The 20921-nt window shown below is 33.5% G+C and overlaps 3 protein-coding genes and 1 pseudogene across 9 annotated transcripts in view; 3 read left to right on the top strand and 1 right to left on the bottom strand.

Annotated features, from left to right (window-relative positions):
- The window catches only part of LOC132751415 (zinc finger CCCH domain-containing protein 18-like), a 34275-nt gene extending 32539 nt beyond the window's left edge, over positions 1–1736 (top strand). For all 4 annotated transcript variants that reach the window (XM_060741577.1, XM_060741584.1, XM_060741569.1 and 1 more), the window contains one exon: positions 46–1736. In XM_060741577.1, the coding sequence (XP_060597560.1) occupies positions 46–281 (236 nt within the window). In that variant the 3' untranslated portion in view covers positions 282–1736. The remainder of the gene's footprint in view (positions 1–45) is intronic.
- A 1770-nt stretch (positions 1737–3506) lies between these two features.
- On the top strand, positions 3507–20617 carry LOC132751209 (serine protease inhibitor Cvsi-1-like). Of its 4 annotated transcripts, none has more exons than XM_060741365.1 (3): positions 3560–3802; positions 19885–19986; positions 20407–20617. In XM_060741365.1, the coding sequence occupies exons 1-3, from the start codon at positions 3748–3750 to the stop codon at positions 20586–20588; spliced, it is 339 nt and encodes a 112-aa protein (XP_060597348.1). In that variant the 5' UTR covers positions 3560–3747; the 3' UTR covers positions 20589–20617. The 4 variants fall into 4 exon arrangements, 3 of the variants coding, with proteins under 3 accessions (XP_060597358.1, XP_060597348.1, XP_060597341.1); XR_009628656.1 differs by lacking the exons at positions 19885–19986; positions 20407–20617 and adding exons at positions 4091–4192; positions 4657–4932 and having other exon boundaries at positions 3595–3802; XM_060741358.1 differs by lacking the exon at positions 3560–3802 and adding an exon at positions 19439–19585.
- LOC132751204 (interferon alpha-inducible protein 27-like protein 2A) lies at positions 5901–7530 on the bottom strand. The gene is made up of 2 exons (XM_060741347.1): positions 7401–7530; positions 5901–6591 (listed from the first exon to the last, which is right to left on the bottom strand). Exons 1-2 carry the CDS (start codon positions 7474–7476, stop codon positions 6296–6298), a joined length of 372 nt encoding a protein of 123 aa, XP_060597330.1. The 5' UTR covers positions 7477–7530; the 3' UTR covers positions 5901–6295.
- On the top strand, positions 13734–15363 carry LOC132751238 (uncharacterized; annotated as a pseudogene).
- Positions 20618–20921: the final 304 nt, after the last annotated feature.

The following is a 20921-nucleotide window of genomic DNA, read 5'->3' on the forward strand; positions in this document are numbered from 1 at the left end:
AAGTTGAATACTATTTGTTTCATATATTCTGTAAACATCTTTCAGATAAACCAGTCAAAAAGCCAGACAAACCTGCACCAGTTTCACCTACCAAGGCCCCTGGACGACCCCCCGGGCCGGCTAAACCTGCCCCTGGGGCCTCTGCACCACCTGCTGCCACTGCTGCTGCTGCACCGGCAGCTGTGAAGAAGAAGAGCACAGTGTCCAGAAGAGAAGAACTTCTGAAACAATTGAAGGCCGTTGAAGATGCTATTGCCAAAAAGAAAAAGAAAATGGGTTGAAAGGATAAAGGAATAGAACAGGAATTGGATATACAATTTGATAAAAAGGAAAGTATTAGAAATATAGGGCAGTCGTGACCCTTGCCACAGAGAATAGTAATATTCTAAAGATAAATGAAATGGGAAATATAGTACAGTAACTGACTGAGTGTGGATTTGATCTAGTACATTGTGGAATTATAGATTCATAGTATATAAGTTAGTTTGTGCTGGTTACAAGGTGTGAGAAGAGTTATGGACCATCGAAGAGGAGTAAATGATGGTAGAGTATCACAATGGTATAGGAAAGTGTCTCAGAAAATCCAGTTCAAATTGGAAATGGCATTATAACATTTTTGTTTGTTGACATAATGTGGAAACAAAACATGCATTTATACAAGTCAAAAGGTGAAACAGACTGATATATTCAACAGCATGTGTTGAATTAGTGAAGTCAACGAAAAGTTTATCCAAACTATATGACACTGTCTGCCATTTTGGTACATTTGTACATGTATATAAATGTAAGATAATGACAGTGTAAATACGATTATAGGAAATGAAATACTATTTTACTTTTGTTAATTATGATTTTTTATTACATTCAGATATTATTTCGTTTATATTGTAGTAGCAATTTTGTCCAAGTGTGAATTGTTTCAACATTTCTTAGTTATATTACATTTAATTACTATTGAAAGTGCTGATTATGTAGTGTCCAATCTGTGTTATAATGACAACAAATTTTTGCCATCAGTGTATGTTCAGGCCAGCAGGTGCAAATCTGATCACACCCTATACTGTGGTGCTTAATAAGTTTTAATATATTGAAAGCTGAGATCCCTTTTAACTGCTAATGGACTGTTCCAAAATTAATTTAGGGCAAGTCCATTACTCAAATTAGCGGAGCAAAAGTAATTTAAGTGCAGTTTATATAATTTTGTACAAGTTCAACAATTTACGTAGCATAATGAGTTTACTTTTGCAAAAAGAAGATAAAAATGTTTAAATTATTTACATTGACAAAAAAAATGACATGGTTGATCTATAGAATTATTGCATGCAAAAAAGATAAGCAAAATCTTTTTGAATAACATTTAAAGTGATTCAAATTTAGTCTGTTTTTGTACTGGCCAATTAATTTAATAGGTTTTAATCCCAATTAACATATCAGAAAAACACTATATACAGGTTATTCTACAGTTGATAAACTGTAAGAAAAAAACTTTAAAAGTATGAGTTTGCCTGTATAGTTAAATAGTTAAAATTTAATACATTTTATAGATCATGTTTAAAATTAATTATATTTTCAGAGGGGAAAAAGCTAGATAGTTTTAGAATTACCCTAGTTAACAGGGTGATTTTCTTCTCTAGTTCTTATCTGTTATGTTTGCTCATTTTATAATGTAACATTATGGTACACCATGTCATGTATATATATGTCAGTTTAGTACAAATAAATTGATGCTAAACTCATATTGAACTTTTGTTTTTATTTAATAATGATCTTAACTTCTTTGATGTTTTTGCTTCAAAAAATAAGGTGTTGGTTAATTTGATTGTCATACAGTAAGTACTAGTAAGTGATATGACATTTAAAGTCAACATGATTGTCGATATCTGTAAACAAAGTGATCCCTTGAAAGCATTAAAAACAGCAAAATTGCATGAACATTGCAGACTCGGTTTGATTGAGCCTGTACTGCATGAGGGATAATGAAAAAAGTGCAACATCCCTCACGCCCCAAAGCACCGCCTTGAGCTGTACTCAATTTTCTTAATAGTAGTGGACTCGATGACCCCGAAGGACTAGAAAAATTTTATACTGTAAATTTCAACATTTAAAAGTGAGCACTTCCTGCAGGAACCACTCTAGCTGTAAATGGTCGTTTTATGCTATGAAGCTTCTGAATTCTTTTTTTCTGAAAATAATTTAAGTATAAAACTTATATGAGGGGCTCTAGATGACAGTTTGTTCTTTTGTCATATTTGTCTCTTGATTTCAGCTCTCAAGTTTATCTTGTTTATTTCAGCTCAAGTCTCCTGAAAAATTAAGTTGTGCAACTTTTCCACTTGTTCACATACTCTCGCGCACGCACACACTTAATTTAACCTTAACATGGGTGATGAATATGTTTCCAGGATAATGTCGCACACAATATAAAAGGTTTCTTTAATCTTATGAGCGAATACGTGCTCGGAGCCACTGAAATGGACGCGAAGTTACCAATAGTGGTTATAACCTTGACAAACGGAAAATCTTCTCTTCCGGTGTATCGGCAGAATAACGATATGCTCCGACTCCTTGTATTTAGTCTGGTATTGCAATGGTCACCATTCCCGCTGCAACATAAATGCACCTACATGTGTGCAGGTAATCACGACGTTATGCGGCAACATAATTGAACATCAAAATCGTGTACGTAAACGTTATAACGTCACCAACGTAATGATTTGTAGGTTGCTCTGCATGGAGAATGTTTAAACATTTCCATAGGCTCGTATCCAGTGCTAGAAGGCGATACACCCCTGCAATTGAGCCCAACTGTAATATTATTCCCGTGACGTTGAAGCTAAGATGTTATCTCTCCACTTTCTAACATTTTTGTCGACATATTATTTTAGTAACAGTCCGAAGTATATGAAAACAATAGTTTCAATCGCAATATAATTTAAAAACATTTTAACGTTCTCTAGTATACATGTATATCGAAATTGATTACACATGTATATATGTATTCAAAACACGCAATAAATGCCATACTATACTAAGGTGCATTTTTTGCCAAGTATACAATAGAAATCATAGTTTAAATTGTTGGCGATTGACGGACTTAATTTGGCCATAACGGCTTCATTGCACTATGCCGTAAAACAAGTCATCACCCCCAAGCAAAGACCATACATGTAGAGAAAACTTTATATGCCTGATTTGCTTTGTGATATTTTTTTTTCGAGAGCATCTGTTAATAAAAATCATGTTATCCATTCCTCTATAGTATGCTGGCATCTAGGTCCCGTATATCCACGTTCTTTGGAATTTAGTAGTTCAACTTACTTATATTAATAATATAACGGTCGTCTGATATTTCATCATACAAAGAAAGAGGTATTCCGTTTAAAACGTTTTTTTCCTTCATAAGATAACATCTATCGATACAAAGAAGATAAGAAATGAGAAAAGCGGTGTAAAAAGTGCACCCAGTGCGTTCCTTTCACTTAGAGAGGATTTGTTTATGAGAGAAGGCATATGTGACGCTCACGTTACAGCATGCGTTTGGTACACGCTGTTGTCCATTTATGAATCGTCCATTTTAAACATCGTCCACTTATAGAAAATTGTCACAAGTAGCCGCTGAAAATCATGAAGACAGCTTGAAATCATGAAGACATCGCCCACGCCGTCTCATGATTAAATGATAACAGTGCATATATAAAGAGATTTTTCTCCACTGTTAGACAATTCATAATTTCCCATTCCAGCAACATGTATTCCACAACTGTGAAAATTGTCGTCTGCGTCGTGTTGGTCAGTGTGGCAAGTAAGTGATTTCAAAATAAATTTAACGTTATGGTACACTTTGTTTCGTTCAGGCCATGTAATTTTGTTAGCGATACCATTTCAGATTATTTACGTTTCAAAAGATTCTTTTATGGGATATTGTACAAGTTTCGGAAAAAATATTTAAATATATTTAATATTTTTCTCAGAAAACAAATAAACATGGTGTATGATACAGAATCTTGCATTCGGAGAACCCTGAGAACGACTTTTTCTGTGATGCTTTAAAACAAAGAACTGTAAAGAGGAATGTTGATTCTATTTTCAGTCTCCGAAGATTGTCAGGTGACTTCTGACTGTAGTCATGTGACCTGTCCGTAACGTGAGTATGTGCTTACATGTGATAATAGAATCTGTAGCTGCGTGCTAAGTTATTATTAATTCTGTTTATTTTCATGATTATACAATCAACGTTACTCTTTTTCTTCAAATTTTAAGACAATGATGATTATATTAAACTTAAATCTTAAAAATTTCTTCATATTATGAGGACATTTTGAAACTGTTAGAAAAAAAGAAAAACGCGATAATTTGCCTTCAATACTTAGCGGGTATTTTTTTTCTTTATAAAATGTAATGATATTTCTTTAAGAAGGAAAATGATCAAGATCATACTTCTTGAACACTTATATTTCCTCAAAACTTAAAGAATGCGATAATATTGCCTCGAGATTGAAGGAAAATGTATTATGGGGATTCTTTGTTTTCCAAACTTTTTCTTTAAAGATTGAGGAAAATAAAATTCTATCTCCTCAACTCTTAAGGATAGTGATTACATTCCCTCATAGCTTATATAATAATACGTCATTAATGTTTGTTTTGTCTTTCTTTCAGCCACGCAACATTCTTGTTTGTCACCGACCGACTGCCAGAACTCAGCTCCCGGAAGTAACAATTTCTGCGACCGCGACTTCCATTGTGTAGACGGTACATGCAGGTGTGGTCACGGGTTTGGGCCTGCACCAGGAGGTGGTGATCATCACCCAGGTGGCGGTCCAGGACCAGTCGGCAAATAAACCTCTAGACATAATTTGCCATGACGTCATTTATATGCTTGATATTCAATTTGAATCAATAAAAGATCAAATATAGTATTTGAAATATTTAAAAGCTTTTCTTGGTTATACTATTTTTCATGCCTGAAATCGGACATAAAAATATGTACATAAATTCTTACCACCACCCTCACAACAACAACAACAACGTGTTAATCAGGTTATTCTTCTGTCAATCTGATTGAAATCAGCTCATTAACGCTACGCGTCTGGATCTGACGAGCACAAATAGGAGGTCAACTTTTCGTGACCTTTCAAACAGTCAGTTATGAAAGCAATGCTGCTTCTAATTTTAACCGCTGGAAAACCAAAACTAATAAGGTCATTTTCACGATTTCGAGAACAAAAATGGCGTTGTCCATATAGCCGGCAGGTAAACTGGCAAAACAATCTTGCTCATTAAAATTGTGTATATTATTTCTAGTTTATTTGTATAACTTTTGTTTAAGTGAAATCAACAATTTGTTTTACTTCCACGGACAGCAGTAGTTTGATACTTCGTCTAATATCTGTAAAGTACTGTTTGATTGCATGGTTAAAATAGTTTTCTTAGGAAATTCGAAAGACAATGAAGGCGAAACAAAACACGGTGACAGAAATCAGATCTACATGCAAGAAATAACTTAAGTAGTCTTGAACTTTAGTCAGATTGGGTGTTGTCGGCAGATAAACTGACAAAACATTACAGACAACCAATGATTTTTTTCTCTATAATCAGGAACAAACTTTAATTCTGTACATTCTGATCATCACTCACAGCACACAGGGGTCAATTGGTAGTCAAACAAATTCAGAAAATTGATCACGATCTTCGTGTGACCTTGGATCCAGATTCAAAATTGAATATGACCGAGCTGTTTATTGTTAGTTATTCTGATATTGGAATTACTTAAAATTTGAATGAACTTCCAAATTTAAAACTGGGTAAATCCATTTCAAAAATTAGCCGGTAAAGGGTTGATATATGTTCAACAAAATCAACAGAAAATTGAAAAAAAAAACTATTAGTATTTAATTCGCAACTGTATGATCAGTTCTTCAAATGGTCAGATTTGTAGTCTTTTATTTATTAATGATGATGTCAAGAGTTATTTCCGCAAAACATATAAGATATTTGTTTGTAAGATGAAAATGTATTTCATCTAGTGAGTATTCTCACAAATTTCGTATGTTAGCTAGAGCTACTTGAAAAAGCACGAAGAGAAACATTCTAGTAAGTACAAATTATAAACAACATTTTATATCAAATTAATATTTTGTATTGTATGCAAATTTTTATATTGATTTCTCTTTATAACATATAATGTAACAAATATATAATATTTAACAGATTTAACATATTTTCCTTTAAAAGTATTTTTTTTATATTATTTGTACTTCAGTTCCAAAAAGAGTTCCCAAACGTGTGAAAAACGGGTTTAGTCACAATCATCCTCTTCGCAAATATCCGCCTCAAGTTTCGCCCCAATAGCTGCTCCGGCTGCTCCCACGGCTACCTGACCGGTTAGCCCAATCCCAGCCGCTCCGGCTGATTGAGCTAACGCCATTGCAGATCCTGCCGCAACGCTTCCACCATAAGAGGCCATCATAGAAGCCGCAGTACTTCCAGCAGCTATACCCCCGGCACCAAAGCCGGCAGCCCCTAACGCAATTGGTGCAATTATCGGGCCAGCCACAAAACCCAAGGCTCCGAGACCTACTGTAAGTAGCCAACCTGTAAAAGAAACACCCATACATTAAAAAAAATTCTTATGGTACAAAAATGGCATATTTTTTCGTGTTACTGTTGTAGCAAATTTACTCTAAAAGATGAAGCAAATGAAAGAGACTAATGGGGCATGTTTAAACCCTTACCTTGGTAGAAATGAAAGTGATTAGCCTTTGCCATATGAGCTAACACATCTGTGCAGTCTGACCAGGCTCTATGATGTTTTGTTATTTCAGTTCGATTGTTAAGGAAGCTATAAGCTTACAGACAGACTTTCATTATCACTCCTGGAACCTTTCCAGGACCTTTACAATAAGCAATGAGTAAAGTTTCTTGGTCACGTAAATAACGGTATGCCGCCGACAGGGTGTCAACCCACACAAATACACTCTATTTTTTAATCTCCTAAAATGGAAGTTAGTAAATTCCATTTAAGAAGTTCGGCAGGGCAAGAGAAGTAAAGATGTCAATGCTTTCATGCAAAACATGTCTATTCAAAAGTTAATCTTATTTAAAAATAAGTTTTTCCAATACTCTAAAATGAATATGACATTCATTTCCGTGGCCGAAGGTTTAAGGTATTTGACTTCAAACCACTGGCTCTCACTACTGTGGGTTCGTATCCCGCAAAGAAGCTATCCAGCTAGCTTACGGAACGTCGATGGTTCTTCACATGTTCCCAAATAATATTCGGACTTGTACCTGAGGTATTGGTCCACCAGTTAGGCTGGAAAGTCGTTAAATGACATCTAAAGTGTCGGTGTGACATAACAAAGAAGAAAAAGAAATAACTATGTTTGAGAAATTATCACTACCTTGGGCTGGCTGGGCAATCATTGAAGCAACCAAGATGTAGATTATTATCTTGTTAGCCATTTCTACGTAGAACATGAAAATAGAACAAGATGCTAGAATACATAACTCTTATTGTCACATCAGATAAATTCTTGCTAAAAGGAAAGCCAAAGCACGTCCCAAATTTTTTGTTGACACCATAAAAAATCCATACACAGTGACTGGATATACGGAGAATAAAACCATGCTCTTTTTGCGCTACTTTGCGTAATAGCACGGGGTCGGGGGGGGGGGGGGGGGGTTGAGCTGACTAGTTCATTTTCACTTTATGTACATGCTTTATTATGATTTTTTAAACGAAACTGACTCTATGTATCATCGTGTTTATGAGTCATAATTTTGTATTATAATTTTGTTTCTTCAGCAGCTGTTATATTTACTTATTTCTAAATATCCTTAGTCTTTGTCATTGTCAGAATAATCATGAAGTTTATATGTAGATATGTATATTACAACGAGTTAATATTTCCCTACAGTGATATATTGTTGTAGATGAAACAACGAGTTAATATTTCTTTACAGTGATACATTTTTGTATACATTGCTTGCAATGTGAACAGAGTTATACTGAGTTTTCCAACTGAGAATATTTCAATTTTATGTCAGGCGGTGCTGCCCAGCCAAATTGGTTCTAGTATTTATTACTAAATCTTTCCTTAGATTAAATAACATCAAGGCAGACATTTTTCCTGCCAATTTGGGAGCTCGTCCGGGATATTCTCTTTAAGTTGGAATTTTTCCTGGCATAAAAAATTGTGTTAAACTTTGATAATTTTTTTTTTGTTAAACCTTAAATCATTTGTGATCTGTTGGTAAAATACTGCAGTGTAAAAACTGTTAGGCGAAAATCGATAAACCTGCAGGTAGTTTTATATACAAGTAAACCCTCTGTACAATAGAGTTTAAATAGAGAGTTATATGTAGAGAAGCGGTGACGGCCTGTGTTTAAAGTTGTATACTGAAGAATTTATTGCATTTTAACAGGAGAGCACCCTTTGTTGAATACTGTTTATACGGTGATAGAATTAAGTGGTTTTGGGGAGACATTTGTTTTGATAGTTTGAATCATTGTGTTAATAAGTTTATATCAAATGATAAAGATATAACTTATAATTTGTTGAAGTTATAAACATCAGTAATTGATAAAAGTTTATAACCGGTGTCCAGTGGGTTATTATCCATAAAAGCATATGTAATAATTGAATAGATAGTTTTTGCCGTCGGTGCTCAGCGTTATTTACGAGTTTATTTTAATCAGATTGAAATCTTCTCATAATTAAAAAATGATTTCAAAGTCAGCCATAATTAAATACTTTAAACTTTAAAATTGAAGTTCTACAATCAAATCATCCAATCAGGATTCACAACAACACTGTAAAGATGATATTTAAAAACTTTCCAGCTTCACTGCAATCGGAACACACCGACGATTATTCATAATAGTCTCGGACTTAATCATTAATTCGAATTGAAACGGCCCGAATTGAAAGTAGTTCTACCACGACTTATCCGAAGATTGACGGAAATGGCCGGAATCACTGCTTGAGGAAAAACTAAGAATTTCACTGAAATGTCCCTTGGTTTAAGAGAAACATATTCCAATAACATAATAAACGTATTCTTCAATCTATACCAAAAACAATAACAAAAATACAACCATAATTTAAAACTTAAATAAATAGATATTTTAAACATTTCTCTCGTATACGGATTGACACATTCCCACTGACCATCTGAGGCAACCTTGTTAGATGACACTTTCCATCATCACCATGTTTTACTGGGTGCTAAATTGACTTAAAGCCAAAACAGTTTCGAATCTCAATTAAAACTAATTTTCCATCATATTTACATACACGCAGTTTACAATTTACCTGTTATGACCATGCTTAGTCCACTTTACAACAAAAACTTCATCAATGCTGTATAGTTTGTTTGTTTGTTTTTTGGGTTTTCCGTCACATCGACACAGTATAGGTCATATCGCGACGTTCCAGCTTTACTGGTGGTGGAAGACCTCAGGTGCCCTTTCGTGCATTATTTCAGGCACGAACGGGTACCTGAGTTCAATGTTGTATAGTCTTACTGAAATTACGTCTACACCCCAACACTTAAACAATGTTTCCGCCCTGGCTCCGACTCAGTGGCCTTTATAATTTATGGTACACATACGCAAATACAATCATATGCTCACTTTATTCTTTGTGACACTATAAATCGGAATACCGTTGCCCTTTACGAAAAATATCTTTTACAGTAAGGGAAGCAATTCATTCACTACTGGCAGTAATTTTAAAGTTATCTCTATTATAATAATTCGAACAATTTTAGTGTTTGAACGAGACTAAATCTCGTTGTTTCCACAATCAAAGTTTGATGGTGTTTAACTTAAAAATAATCATCAGTATTTTTCAAAACGATTATTTACCGGTATATCATGAAAAATTCTGAAAAGCGTTGTATTCTTAGAGGTAAAATGTTAAAAAAACCAGCATAACATTTCCTTAAAATACATTCCCGTATTAGATGTACATACCAGCTCTTTTAACTCGAGATCAAATCTATTTCAATTTAGAAATGTGCTAAAACGTTACACATGCAGGTATGTTTGGGAGTAAGAGATGTGTTGATCATAAATTTTCACGTAAATATTATATCAAACCTTGGGTGTAATTTAACATTTTTTTTGGCTACCAGTTATTTCAGGAACAATCTCACACACAGTGCACATTACTAACTCAATATTTCTCACACAGTGGACATTTCACACTGAATACTTCTCACACATTGAACATAACACACTTAATACTTCTCACACAGTGAACATTTTCCACTAAAAACTTCTCACACAGTGAACATTTCACACTAAATACCTCTCACACAGTGAACATCCTCTCACACAGTGAACATTACACACTGAATACCACTCACACAGTGAACATTACACACTTAATACTTCTCACACAGTGAACATTACACACTGAATACTTCTGACAAAGTGAACATTACACACTGAATAATTCTCATTTAGTGAACATTACTTACTCATTATTTCTCACACAGTGAACATTTCACACTGAATACCTCTCACACAGTGAACATTTCACACTCATAATTCTCACACAGTGGACATTTCATACCGAATACTTCTCACACATGGAACATTACACACTTAATACCTCTCACACAGTGAACATTACACACTGAATACTTCCCACTAAGTAAGCATTACATACTCATTATTACTCACACAGTGAACATTTCACTCTGAATATTTCTCACACAGTGAACATTACACACTGAATACTTCTCAAAAGTGAACATTGCGCACTGAATACCTCTCACAAAGTGAACATTGCACACTGAATACTTCTTACACAGTGAACATTACTCACTGAATACTTCTCACTCAGTGAACATTACACACTGAATACTTCTCACACAGTGAACATTACACATTAAATATTTCTCACACAGTGGACATTTCATACCGAATACTTCTCACACATGGAACATTTCACACTAAATACCTCTCACACAGTGAACATTACACACTGAATTCTTCCGACTAAGTGAACATTACATACTCATTATTACTTACACAGTGAACATTTCACTCTGAATACTTCTCGCACAGTGAACATTACACACTGAATATTTCTCACAAAGTTAAAATTGCGCACTGAATACCTCTCACAAAGTGAACATTGCAAATTGAATACTTCTCACTCAGTGAACATTACACACGGAAAACTTCTCACACAGTGGACATAACACATTGAATACTTCTCACACAGTGAACATTACATTCTAAATACTTCTCACAAAGTGAATATTACACACTGAATACTTCTCACACACTAAACATTACAAACTGTATACTTCTCACACAGTGAACATTACAAACTAAATACTTCTCACACAGTGAACATTATACACTGAATACTTCTCACACAGTGAACATTACACACTGAATACTTCTCACACAATGAACATTACACACGGAATACTTCTCACACAGTGAACATTTTAAACTGAATATTTCTCACACAGTGAACATTATATACTTACTACTTCTAACACAGTGAACTTAACATACTGAATTTTTTTCACACAGTGAACATTACATACTGAATACTTCTCACAAAGTTAACATTACATTCTGAATACTTCTCACACAGTGAACATTACATTCTGAATACTTCTCATACATTGAATATTAAACAGTAATAAACACTGAATACTTCTCACACAGTGAACATTTCAAACTGAATATTTCTCACATAGTGAAATTTACACACTGAATACTTACTACTAAGTGAACATTACTTACTCAAAATTTCTCACACAGTGAACATTACACACTGAATACTTCTCACACAGTGAACATTAATTACTTAATATTTATCACAAAGTGAACATTACACACTGAATACTTCTCACTTAGTGAACATTACTTACTCATTATTTCTCACACAGTGAACATTTCACACTGAATACCTCTCACACAGTGAACATTACACACTCAATACTTCTCACACATCGAACATTACACACTAAATACCTCTCACACATTGAACATTAAACACTGAATACCTCTCACAAAGTGAACATAGCACACTGAATACTTATTAAACAGTGAACATTACATTCTAAATACTTCTCACACAGTGAACATAACACACTGAATACCCCTCACACAGTGAACATTTCAAACTGAATATTTCTCACAAAGTGAACATTGCACACTGAATACTTCTCACACAGTGAACATTACACACTTAATACTTCTTACACATTGAACATTACAGTGTATTATGTTAACTGTGTGAGAAGTATTCAGTTTGTAATGTTCACTGTGTGAGAAGTATAAAGTATGTAATGGTCACTTTGTGAGCTCACACAGTGAACATAACAAACTGAATATTTCTCACACAATAAACATAACAAACTGAATACTTCTCACACAGTGAACTTAACATACTGAATACTTTTCACACAGTAAACATTACATACTGAAAACTTCTCACTCAGTGAACATAACATACTGAATTCTTCTCACACAGTGAACATTGCATACTGAATTCTTCTCACACAGTAATCATTACATTCCGAATACTTCTCACACAGTAAACATTACATAGTGAATACTTCTCACATAGTGAACATTACATTCTGAATACTTCTCACACAGTGAACATTACATTCTGAATACTTCTCACACAGTGAACTTTACATTATGAATACTTCTCACATAGTGAACATTACAAAGTGAATAATTCTCACGCAGTGAAAATTACTTTCTGAATACTTCTCACACAGTGAACATTACATTCTGAATTCTTCTCACACAGTGAACATTACATACTTAGTACTACTCACACAGTGAACATTACACACTAAATACTTCTCTCACAATGAACATTATACACTGAATACTCATCACACAGGCAACATAGCATACTGAAAACTTCTCACTCAGTGGACATAACATACTGAATACTTCTCATACAGTGAACATTACACACTAAATACTTTTCACTCAGCGAACATTTCACACTGACTACTTCTCACTCAGTGAATTTTGCACAGTGAATACCTCTCATGCAGTGAACATACACACTGAATACTTCTGACACAGTGAACATTACACACTGAATACTTCTCACACAGTGAACATTACACACTGAATACTTCACACACAGTGAACATACACACTGAATACTTCTGACACAGTGAACATTACACACTGAATACTTCTCACACATTGTACAATACACACTCAATACTTCTCACACAGTGAGCATTTCACACAAATTACTTCTCACATATTGAGCAATACACACTCAATACTTATCACAAAATGAGCATTTCACACTGACTACTTCTTACTCAGTGAACATTACACACTGAATACTTCTCACACAGTGAACATTACACACTGAATACTTCTCACACAGTGGACATTACATACTGAATACTTCTCACATAGTGAACATTACTTACTAAATACTTCTCATACACTGAACATTACACACTCAATACGTCTCACACATTGAACATTACTTATTCAATATTTCTCACACAGTGAACATTACACACTCAATATTTCTCACATATATATAAAATCAAAATACATGTACGTAGGCCTACTGACTGAATAGTGCAGACCGTGCTCAGATTGCAGAAACGTTTTGGCCAGTCAAACATGGATAGATTCAGTTACCGTCGGTATGGACTCAGTAGGGTCAAGATTAAAATAAGATTATTTGGGCAATATTATCAATGCAAAAATGTCAAATAGTAGTATCTTTTCAGAGTACACACCTAAAGAAGAGAATTCATGGAGACATGCGATTAAGAAGTGAACTTAAGACCCTTAAGTCTGATATTCCGGAAGGTATAAGTGCTGAACCTCTGGATCGGCACAGTTGCCACTGGCAGGCATTTATAACAGGACCACAAGGAAGCCCATATGAGAGTAGCTTGTTCCTGTTATATTTACACATTCCAGACAGGTATGTGATACATCTATTGAAGTATTTTTAGCTTGATTAATAGGGGGAGCTACTTTTTCATTACGTTGTCGGCATTACACTTTGGTTAAGTGTTTGCACTCAAGTTTGTATCTAGGAAATAGGTTGAATTTTCACACACTTAATTAAGAGTGTTATAGGAAATCACTGTTCAAGGCTGATTACTCTAACATACCTTTTAATAGAATTATCGCACTTTTTGAACTTAGTAAATTCTACATTATCCAGGCTTTTGTTTACTTTCAAGCACTCAGAATATTTGTGCACACAGTCCTTCCAACAGTTCTTCTTATAGAATTTATAAATCCTGACCATATAGCTTAACAACTGTTTGATTAAATTATTTTTTCTTAAAATTATCTGGTGTTTAAGTGTTTGCTTCCAACATTTGCCTTAGATTATTACTTAGAATTGATAAAAGTTCATATTAATGAGAAAGCTATCCAGTCCGCTAACGGAATGTCAGTGGTTTTATTCAGGTGCCTGTTTGTGCCTGAAATAATGTACCAGTAAAGCTGGAATGTATGACCTATACTGTGATTGCACCATTTGTACTTCAGGATTTATACAAACATATTTCTATCATACAGGTGCTTGCAATTAAGCTTTTTCAAAATCCAATATTGAATATGAAATTTGTCATAAAAGTAAGAAAATGTAATCTACATGTTTGTCATCAATACAAAATACTTTTATCACTACATGTTATACTTTACCAATGGACAGAATTAAAAAGATTGTTTAACAATATGCCCAATTACATGTTGTACCATTTTGAAAATTGTAATAGAACACACAAAAAAAAATTGGAAAAAAAAAGCTTTTTAGAAAAAAAGATAGCATTTTGGGGGCCTAATCATCATAAGTCTATAAAGATATTTTTGTTTATCTGAACACTTTGTTATATACATATACAAGTGATATCTTTATGGCAAGAGTATTTATATGTTATATACATAATGTGTCAAAATATGGAATATTATATTTTAACTGATGAAAATTTATACTTTTATTTGATATGTTATTATGTATATTTTTTTCTTTTTGTATTGTAGTTATCCAATGAGACCCCCAAAGGTTCAGTTTATATCAAAGATATTTCATCCTAACATTAGTCGTCATGGAGATGTGGGCTTAGATTCTATTCACTATAACTGGAGCCTGGCTCTAACTATATCTAAAGTTCTAATAAGTATCCAGTCTTTATTAACGGACCCATATTGTGATGTGTGCATGGAACCAGCCATTGGATCCTTGTACAGTAAAAATAGACAAGAGTTTGATAGAATATCGCGATTATGGACGTGGAAGAACGCAATGCACGATTTTCTCATGCCAATGGAAATAGATCTGAATGGATTATAGCATTACATGAATCGATACTAGAGAGGTTGCAATTTCTAATTTGTTAGCTGATACATATGTGAACAATTTGTTTTTTAAACAATTTTTTTATTAAAGTTTTTATTTTAACATATTCTAAACCTTAACCTTTTAAAACCTGCTATATTTGTGTAATGGATTTGTCCTGCTTTGAATCTGGAGCAGTCAATTATAACTTTAAGGGATTTCAATATCAAAAATACAAAAATTTAGCTAAAATAGTATTAATGTTGATCAGACTGAACAGATATGCAGGCCCGCCAAGCTCTATACCGATGGTAAAGGTGAATCACTTTTTTTCAAGTGGAATAAGGGTTTAAACTGACATGAATTTACAGCAGTGGTTACAAACATGACCTTTGGTTGTTTTTGCTAGAGTTTGTTCTACAGTAGTTGCATTTATAAACTTATTTATAAATAAGTAGCAAAGAATTTATCTCATGAAAAGCCTTATATCAAATTGGTCAATATGTTCATAAATTAAGTATATATATGCTAAAAAATCAGTAAAAATGTAAAGAGATCGAAAGTGTAACAAAGTTAAAAACTAAAAAAAAATATAAAATGCTATCATTGATATAAAATTATGTAACTATGTTGAATATGCAAATAAATTTTATTTTGAATATACGAACAAAAATCAATTGTAATGCTAAGAAATGGAAAGATGTGCTAAGAAATTTAATTACTAAATTGTGACCTCTCTAGTTTTTAAAGGTTGTGCAATTATATATTTGTTAATGACTTAAATTGTTATTGTAGCTTATCTTGCATAATTAATTATATGTGTTTATCTTTTATTTTATGTTTTAATATCATTTTCCTCTGTTAGAGACATATATTGTTTGACATTTTTTCCCCAATTTTGCATTTATGGCAACTTTATATTGTTCTACAAACCATATTTTCTGTCATAGAATAAAGCAGTGAAATTATTTAAAAGCTTTCTTTGTGTTGGCTACTCAAAATGTGTTCTTTTAGTTTATATGACAGTCAAAATTTGTATTGCAACATAGTATAATGATATGGTGGTGTCTGTCAGTGGACAATCGGTTTCCATACAATAATTTAGGATAATACCGTAGGTGCTGGTTGCCTTGATTCGACCTAAAAATATTATTTTCAGTTACAATATAACAAAAATTCAATACAAGTACAACAAAAATTCAAAATTTTCTTGCTCAATTTTATTAGATGTATGAATATCATATTACAGGACTAGCCAGATAAAATATAATTTAACTAACAAAGCAATCAGTATGTCTGGCAATTATGTTAGAAATTTTCAATCTCCATATTAAACATTGACACATTGGGTGGTGTTAAGGACATTCTTGAACAAGTATATATTGTCTTCACCATTCGAAATTAATTCATGCAAGGTCACAAGGTCAAGGTCATTTGTAATAACAATATATATTTTACACTTTTTTTACAGTCTTTTTATTATTCTTTTACCAATGTCTCATATTTACAAGGAAAATACCTTAGGTTGTCTTTACAGTTTGAATAGAGTTTGGGGTCACTGAGTTCAAAATAAAGGTCTTAAAGTTTTTTTTTTGGTTAGTCGAGTAATTTTCAACTTCATTTCAAGTCATGTCAAAGATTTGCCAACTTACATTTTTCTCAATGACTCTGTCAAGGTATATAAGTGTGTTTACAATTGTTTTGGCAATATTCTGTCCATAACTTAGTAAATGGGTAAAATGTTTTTTTTAAAATTGTTAGAATCTGAGCCGGGGGCATTTGTGAACAAGAAGTTCTTGTTTCTTCAAAAGCGTCTTCTTCCAGACGTGAAGAGGTGTATAAGCTGGGAAGTGGAAACGTTCACTATGTGATGATTATTGAAGAAGAATTCAGTGTGTAATGTTCGTTTTGAGAAGTATTCAGTTTGTAATGTTCACTGTGTGAGAAGTATTCAGTGTCTAATGTTCATTGTGTGAGAAATATTCACTTTGTGAGAAGTATTCAGTGTGAAATGTTCACAGTGTGAGAAATATTTAGTGTGTAATATTCACTGTGTGAGAAGTATTCAGCATGTAATGTTCATTGTGTGAGCAGTATTCAGTGGGCTATGTTCACTGTGTGAGAGGTATTCAGTGCTTAATGTTCACTGTGTGAGAAGTATTTCGTGTGTAATGTTCACTGTGTAAGAAGTATTAAGTGTGTAATGTTCTTTGTGTGAGAAATATTTAGTATGTAATATTCACTGTGTGAGAAGTATTCAGTGTGTAATGTTCACTGCGTGAGAGGTATTCAGTGTGTAATGTTCACTGTGTGAGAGGTATTCAGTGTGTAATGTTCATTGCGTGAGAGGTATTCAGTGTGAAATGTTCACTGTGTGAGAGGTATTCAGTGTGTAGTGTTCACTGCGTGATAAGTTTTCAGTATGTAATGTTCACTGTGTGAGAAGAATTCAGTGTGTAATAAATATTTAGTAAGTAATGTTCACTGTGTGAGACGTATTCAGTGTGTAATGTTCACTGTGTGAGAAATATACAGTGTGTAATGTTCAATGTGTGAGAAATATTAAGTAAGTAATATTCACTGTGTGAGAAGTATTCAGTGTGTAATGTTCACTGTGTGACAGGTATTCAGTGTGAAAAGTATTCAGTATGTTATGTTCACTGTGTGAGAAGAATTCAGTGTGTAGTGTTCACTGTGTGAGAAGTATTCAGTATGTAATGTTCACCTTTCGAGAAGTATTCCGTGTGTAATGTTCATTGTGTGAGAAGTAATTATTAATTTATGTCAACTATGTGAGAAGTAGTTAGTGAGTTATATTTACTCTGAAATAACTGGTCATCAAAAGGTAAAATTACGCCAAAGATTTTATATATAATTTTACCATGAAGCTTGATGATCAACACATCTCTTGCTCCCAGGCATACCTGCATGTATAATGTTTTAGCACATTTCTAAATTGAAATAGATTTGATCTCGACTCAAAAGTGCTGGTATTTACATAATCTAATTGCGCAAAACAACAACGGGAGTGTATTTTAAGGAAATAATGTTATCCGGATTTATTTAACATTTTTCTTTAAGAAAGCAAAGCTTTTCAAATTTTTTTATGATATTCATAATCGTTGAGAAATATTTATGATTATTCTAAAAGTTAAACACCATCAACTTTGATTATGGAAACAACAAGCATAGTCTCGTTCAAACGAGGCTACCAACTACTTAAAGTTCGAATCAGTATAAGAGAGATAACTTTAAAATTACTGCCATCAGTAATTGAGTTAATTGTTTCCCTTACTGTTAAAAAAATCTTCGGAGAGGACAACGGTATTCCGATGTATAGTGTCACAAGGGAAAAAGTGAGCATAAAATTGTATTTGCATATATGTACCATAAATTATTAAGGCCACTGAGTCGGAGCCAGGGCGGAAATATTGTATAAGTGTTGGGGTGTAGACGTAATTTCAGTAAGACTACACAACATTGATAAAGTTTTTGTTGTAAAGTGGACTAAGCATGGTTATAACAGGTAAATTGTAAACTGCGTGCATGTAAATATGATGGATAATTAGTTTTAACTGAGATATGAAACTGAGTCACTTTAGCACCCAGTAAAACATGTTGATGACGGAAAGTGACATCGTAACCTATCTAACGAGGTAGCTTCAGATAGTCAGTGGGAGTGTGGCAGTCCGTATACAAGAGAAATGTTAAAAATATCTATTAATTTAAGTTTAAAATTATGGTTGTATTTTTGTTTTTTGTTTTGGTATAGATTGAAGAAAGCGTTCATTATGTTATTCTTAAACCAAGGGACATATCAGTGAAGTTCTTAGTTCTTCCTCAAGCAGTGATTCCGGCCCTTTCCGTATATCTAGACGAAGTCAATAACATCTATTTGTACAACTAAGATAAGAGATGAGAAAAAAGGTGCACCCAGTGCGTTTCTTTCACTTATCGAGCATATGATTATGGGAGTAGGCATATGGGACGCTCACGTTACAGCATGCGTTTGGTACACGTTGTTGTCCATTTATGAATCGTTCATTTTAAACATCGTCCATTTATAGAATGCCGTCACAAGTAGATGCTGAAAATCATGAAAAAAGCGCACACTCAGTCTCATGTTTTAATGATAATATTGCATATATAAAGAGATCTTTTCTCCACTGTTAGACAATTCAGAATTTCCCATTCCAGCAACATGTATTCCACAATTACTGTGAAAATTGTCGTCTGCGTCGTGTTGGTCGGTGTAGCAAGTAAGTGATTTTCAAAATAGATTTAATGATATGATACACTTGTTAGATCAGGCCAGGTCTTTTTTTGTCCACAAAAAAATTGTTACCTATACCATTTTAGAATATTAACATTTCAAAAATGGACTTTTTAAACGATTGATTGTATGGGACATTATACAAGTTTCGAAAATTTTTAATTCTACATTTATCTCAGAAAAAAGTGAATAATACTGATTCTTGCATTGGATAACCCCGAGAACGACTTTTTCCGAGATGCTTTAAAGCAATAAAATGTAAATAATTTGTGTTACTATTTTCAGTCTCCGAAGATTGTCAGGTGACTTCCGACTGTAGTCATGTGACCTGTCCGGAACGTGACTATGTGCTTACATGTGATAATAGAATCTGTAGCTGCGTGCAAAGTAATTAATTATGTTTATTTTCATGAGTTTATAATCAATGTGACTGTTTTTCATCAAATCTAAGACAATGACGATTATATTAAAACTAAAATCTTAAAAATTTATTCATATTATGAGGAAATTTTGAAATTGTACGGAAACGCGATTATTTGCTTCAATACTTAATGGGCGATCGTTTTTTGGTTGCTTTTTATTTTCTTCAAAAATGTAATGATATTTCTTTAATGAAGGAAAATGAACGCGATCATACTTCTTCATCTCAAAACTTGAAGATTAATGCATTATGGATATTCTTTGTTTTCCAAACTTGAGGAAAATAAATAATACTAGTACTTCGTCAAATCTTAAGGAAAGAGTGATAATATTTCCTTTTAGCTTCATAATATTGCGTCACTAATGCTTATTTTGTCTTTCTTTCAGCCACCCAACATTCTTGTTTGTTACCGACCGACTGCCAGAACTCAGCTCCCGGAAGTAACAATTTCTGCGACCGCGACTTCCATTGTATTGACGGTACATGCAGGTGTGGTCACGGGTTTGGGCCTGCACCAGGTGGTGGTGATCATCACCCAGGCGGCGGTCCGGGACCAGTAGGCAAATAAACCTTTAGAAATGATTTGCAATGACGTCATTTATAATGCTTGATATTTTTCGGACAGTTGAATCAGATAAAAATATCAAAATATATTATTTAAATCATATCGCCAAAACGTCTTTTAAAGTTGTCTTTACAGTGATATTGGGGTTATCAAACACGACAGTCTCCTTACAAACATGTGTCTTTCTTAATACCATATACAAATGTAGACCAACATTTTATATATTGTCCATTGATATTCATATTTTATGAAATATTGAAGTTTTTTTTGACCAACAGTTTGTGTCGGAAATCGTGACGTTGCATTATCATTTAGTTGGTTCAATATCCTACTAGT

The sequence above is a fragment of the Ruditapes philippinarum genome, unplaced genomic scaffold, assembly GCF_026571515.1.
Source record: "Ruditapes philippinarum isolate M1 unplaced genomic scaffold, ASM2657151v2 ctg247_1_1_1_1, whole genome shotgun sequence".
NCBI lineage: Eukaryota > Metazoa > Mollusca > Bivalvia > Venerida > Veneridae > Ruditapes > Ruditapes philippinarum.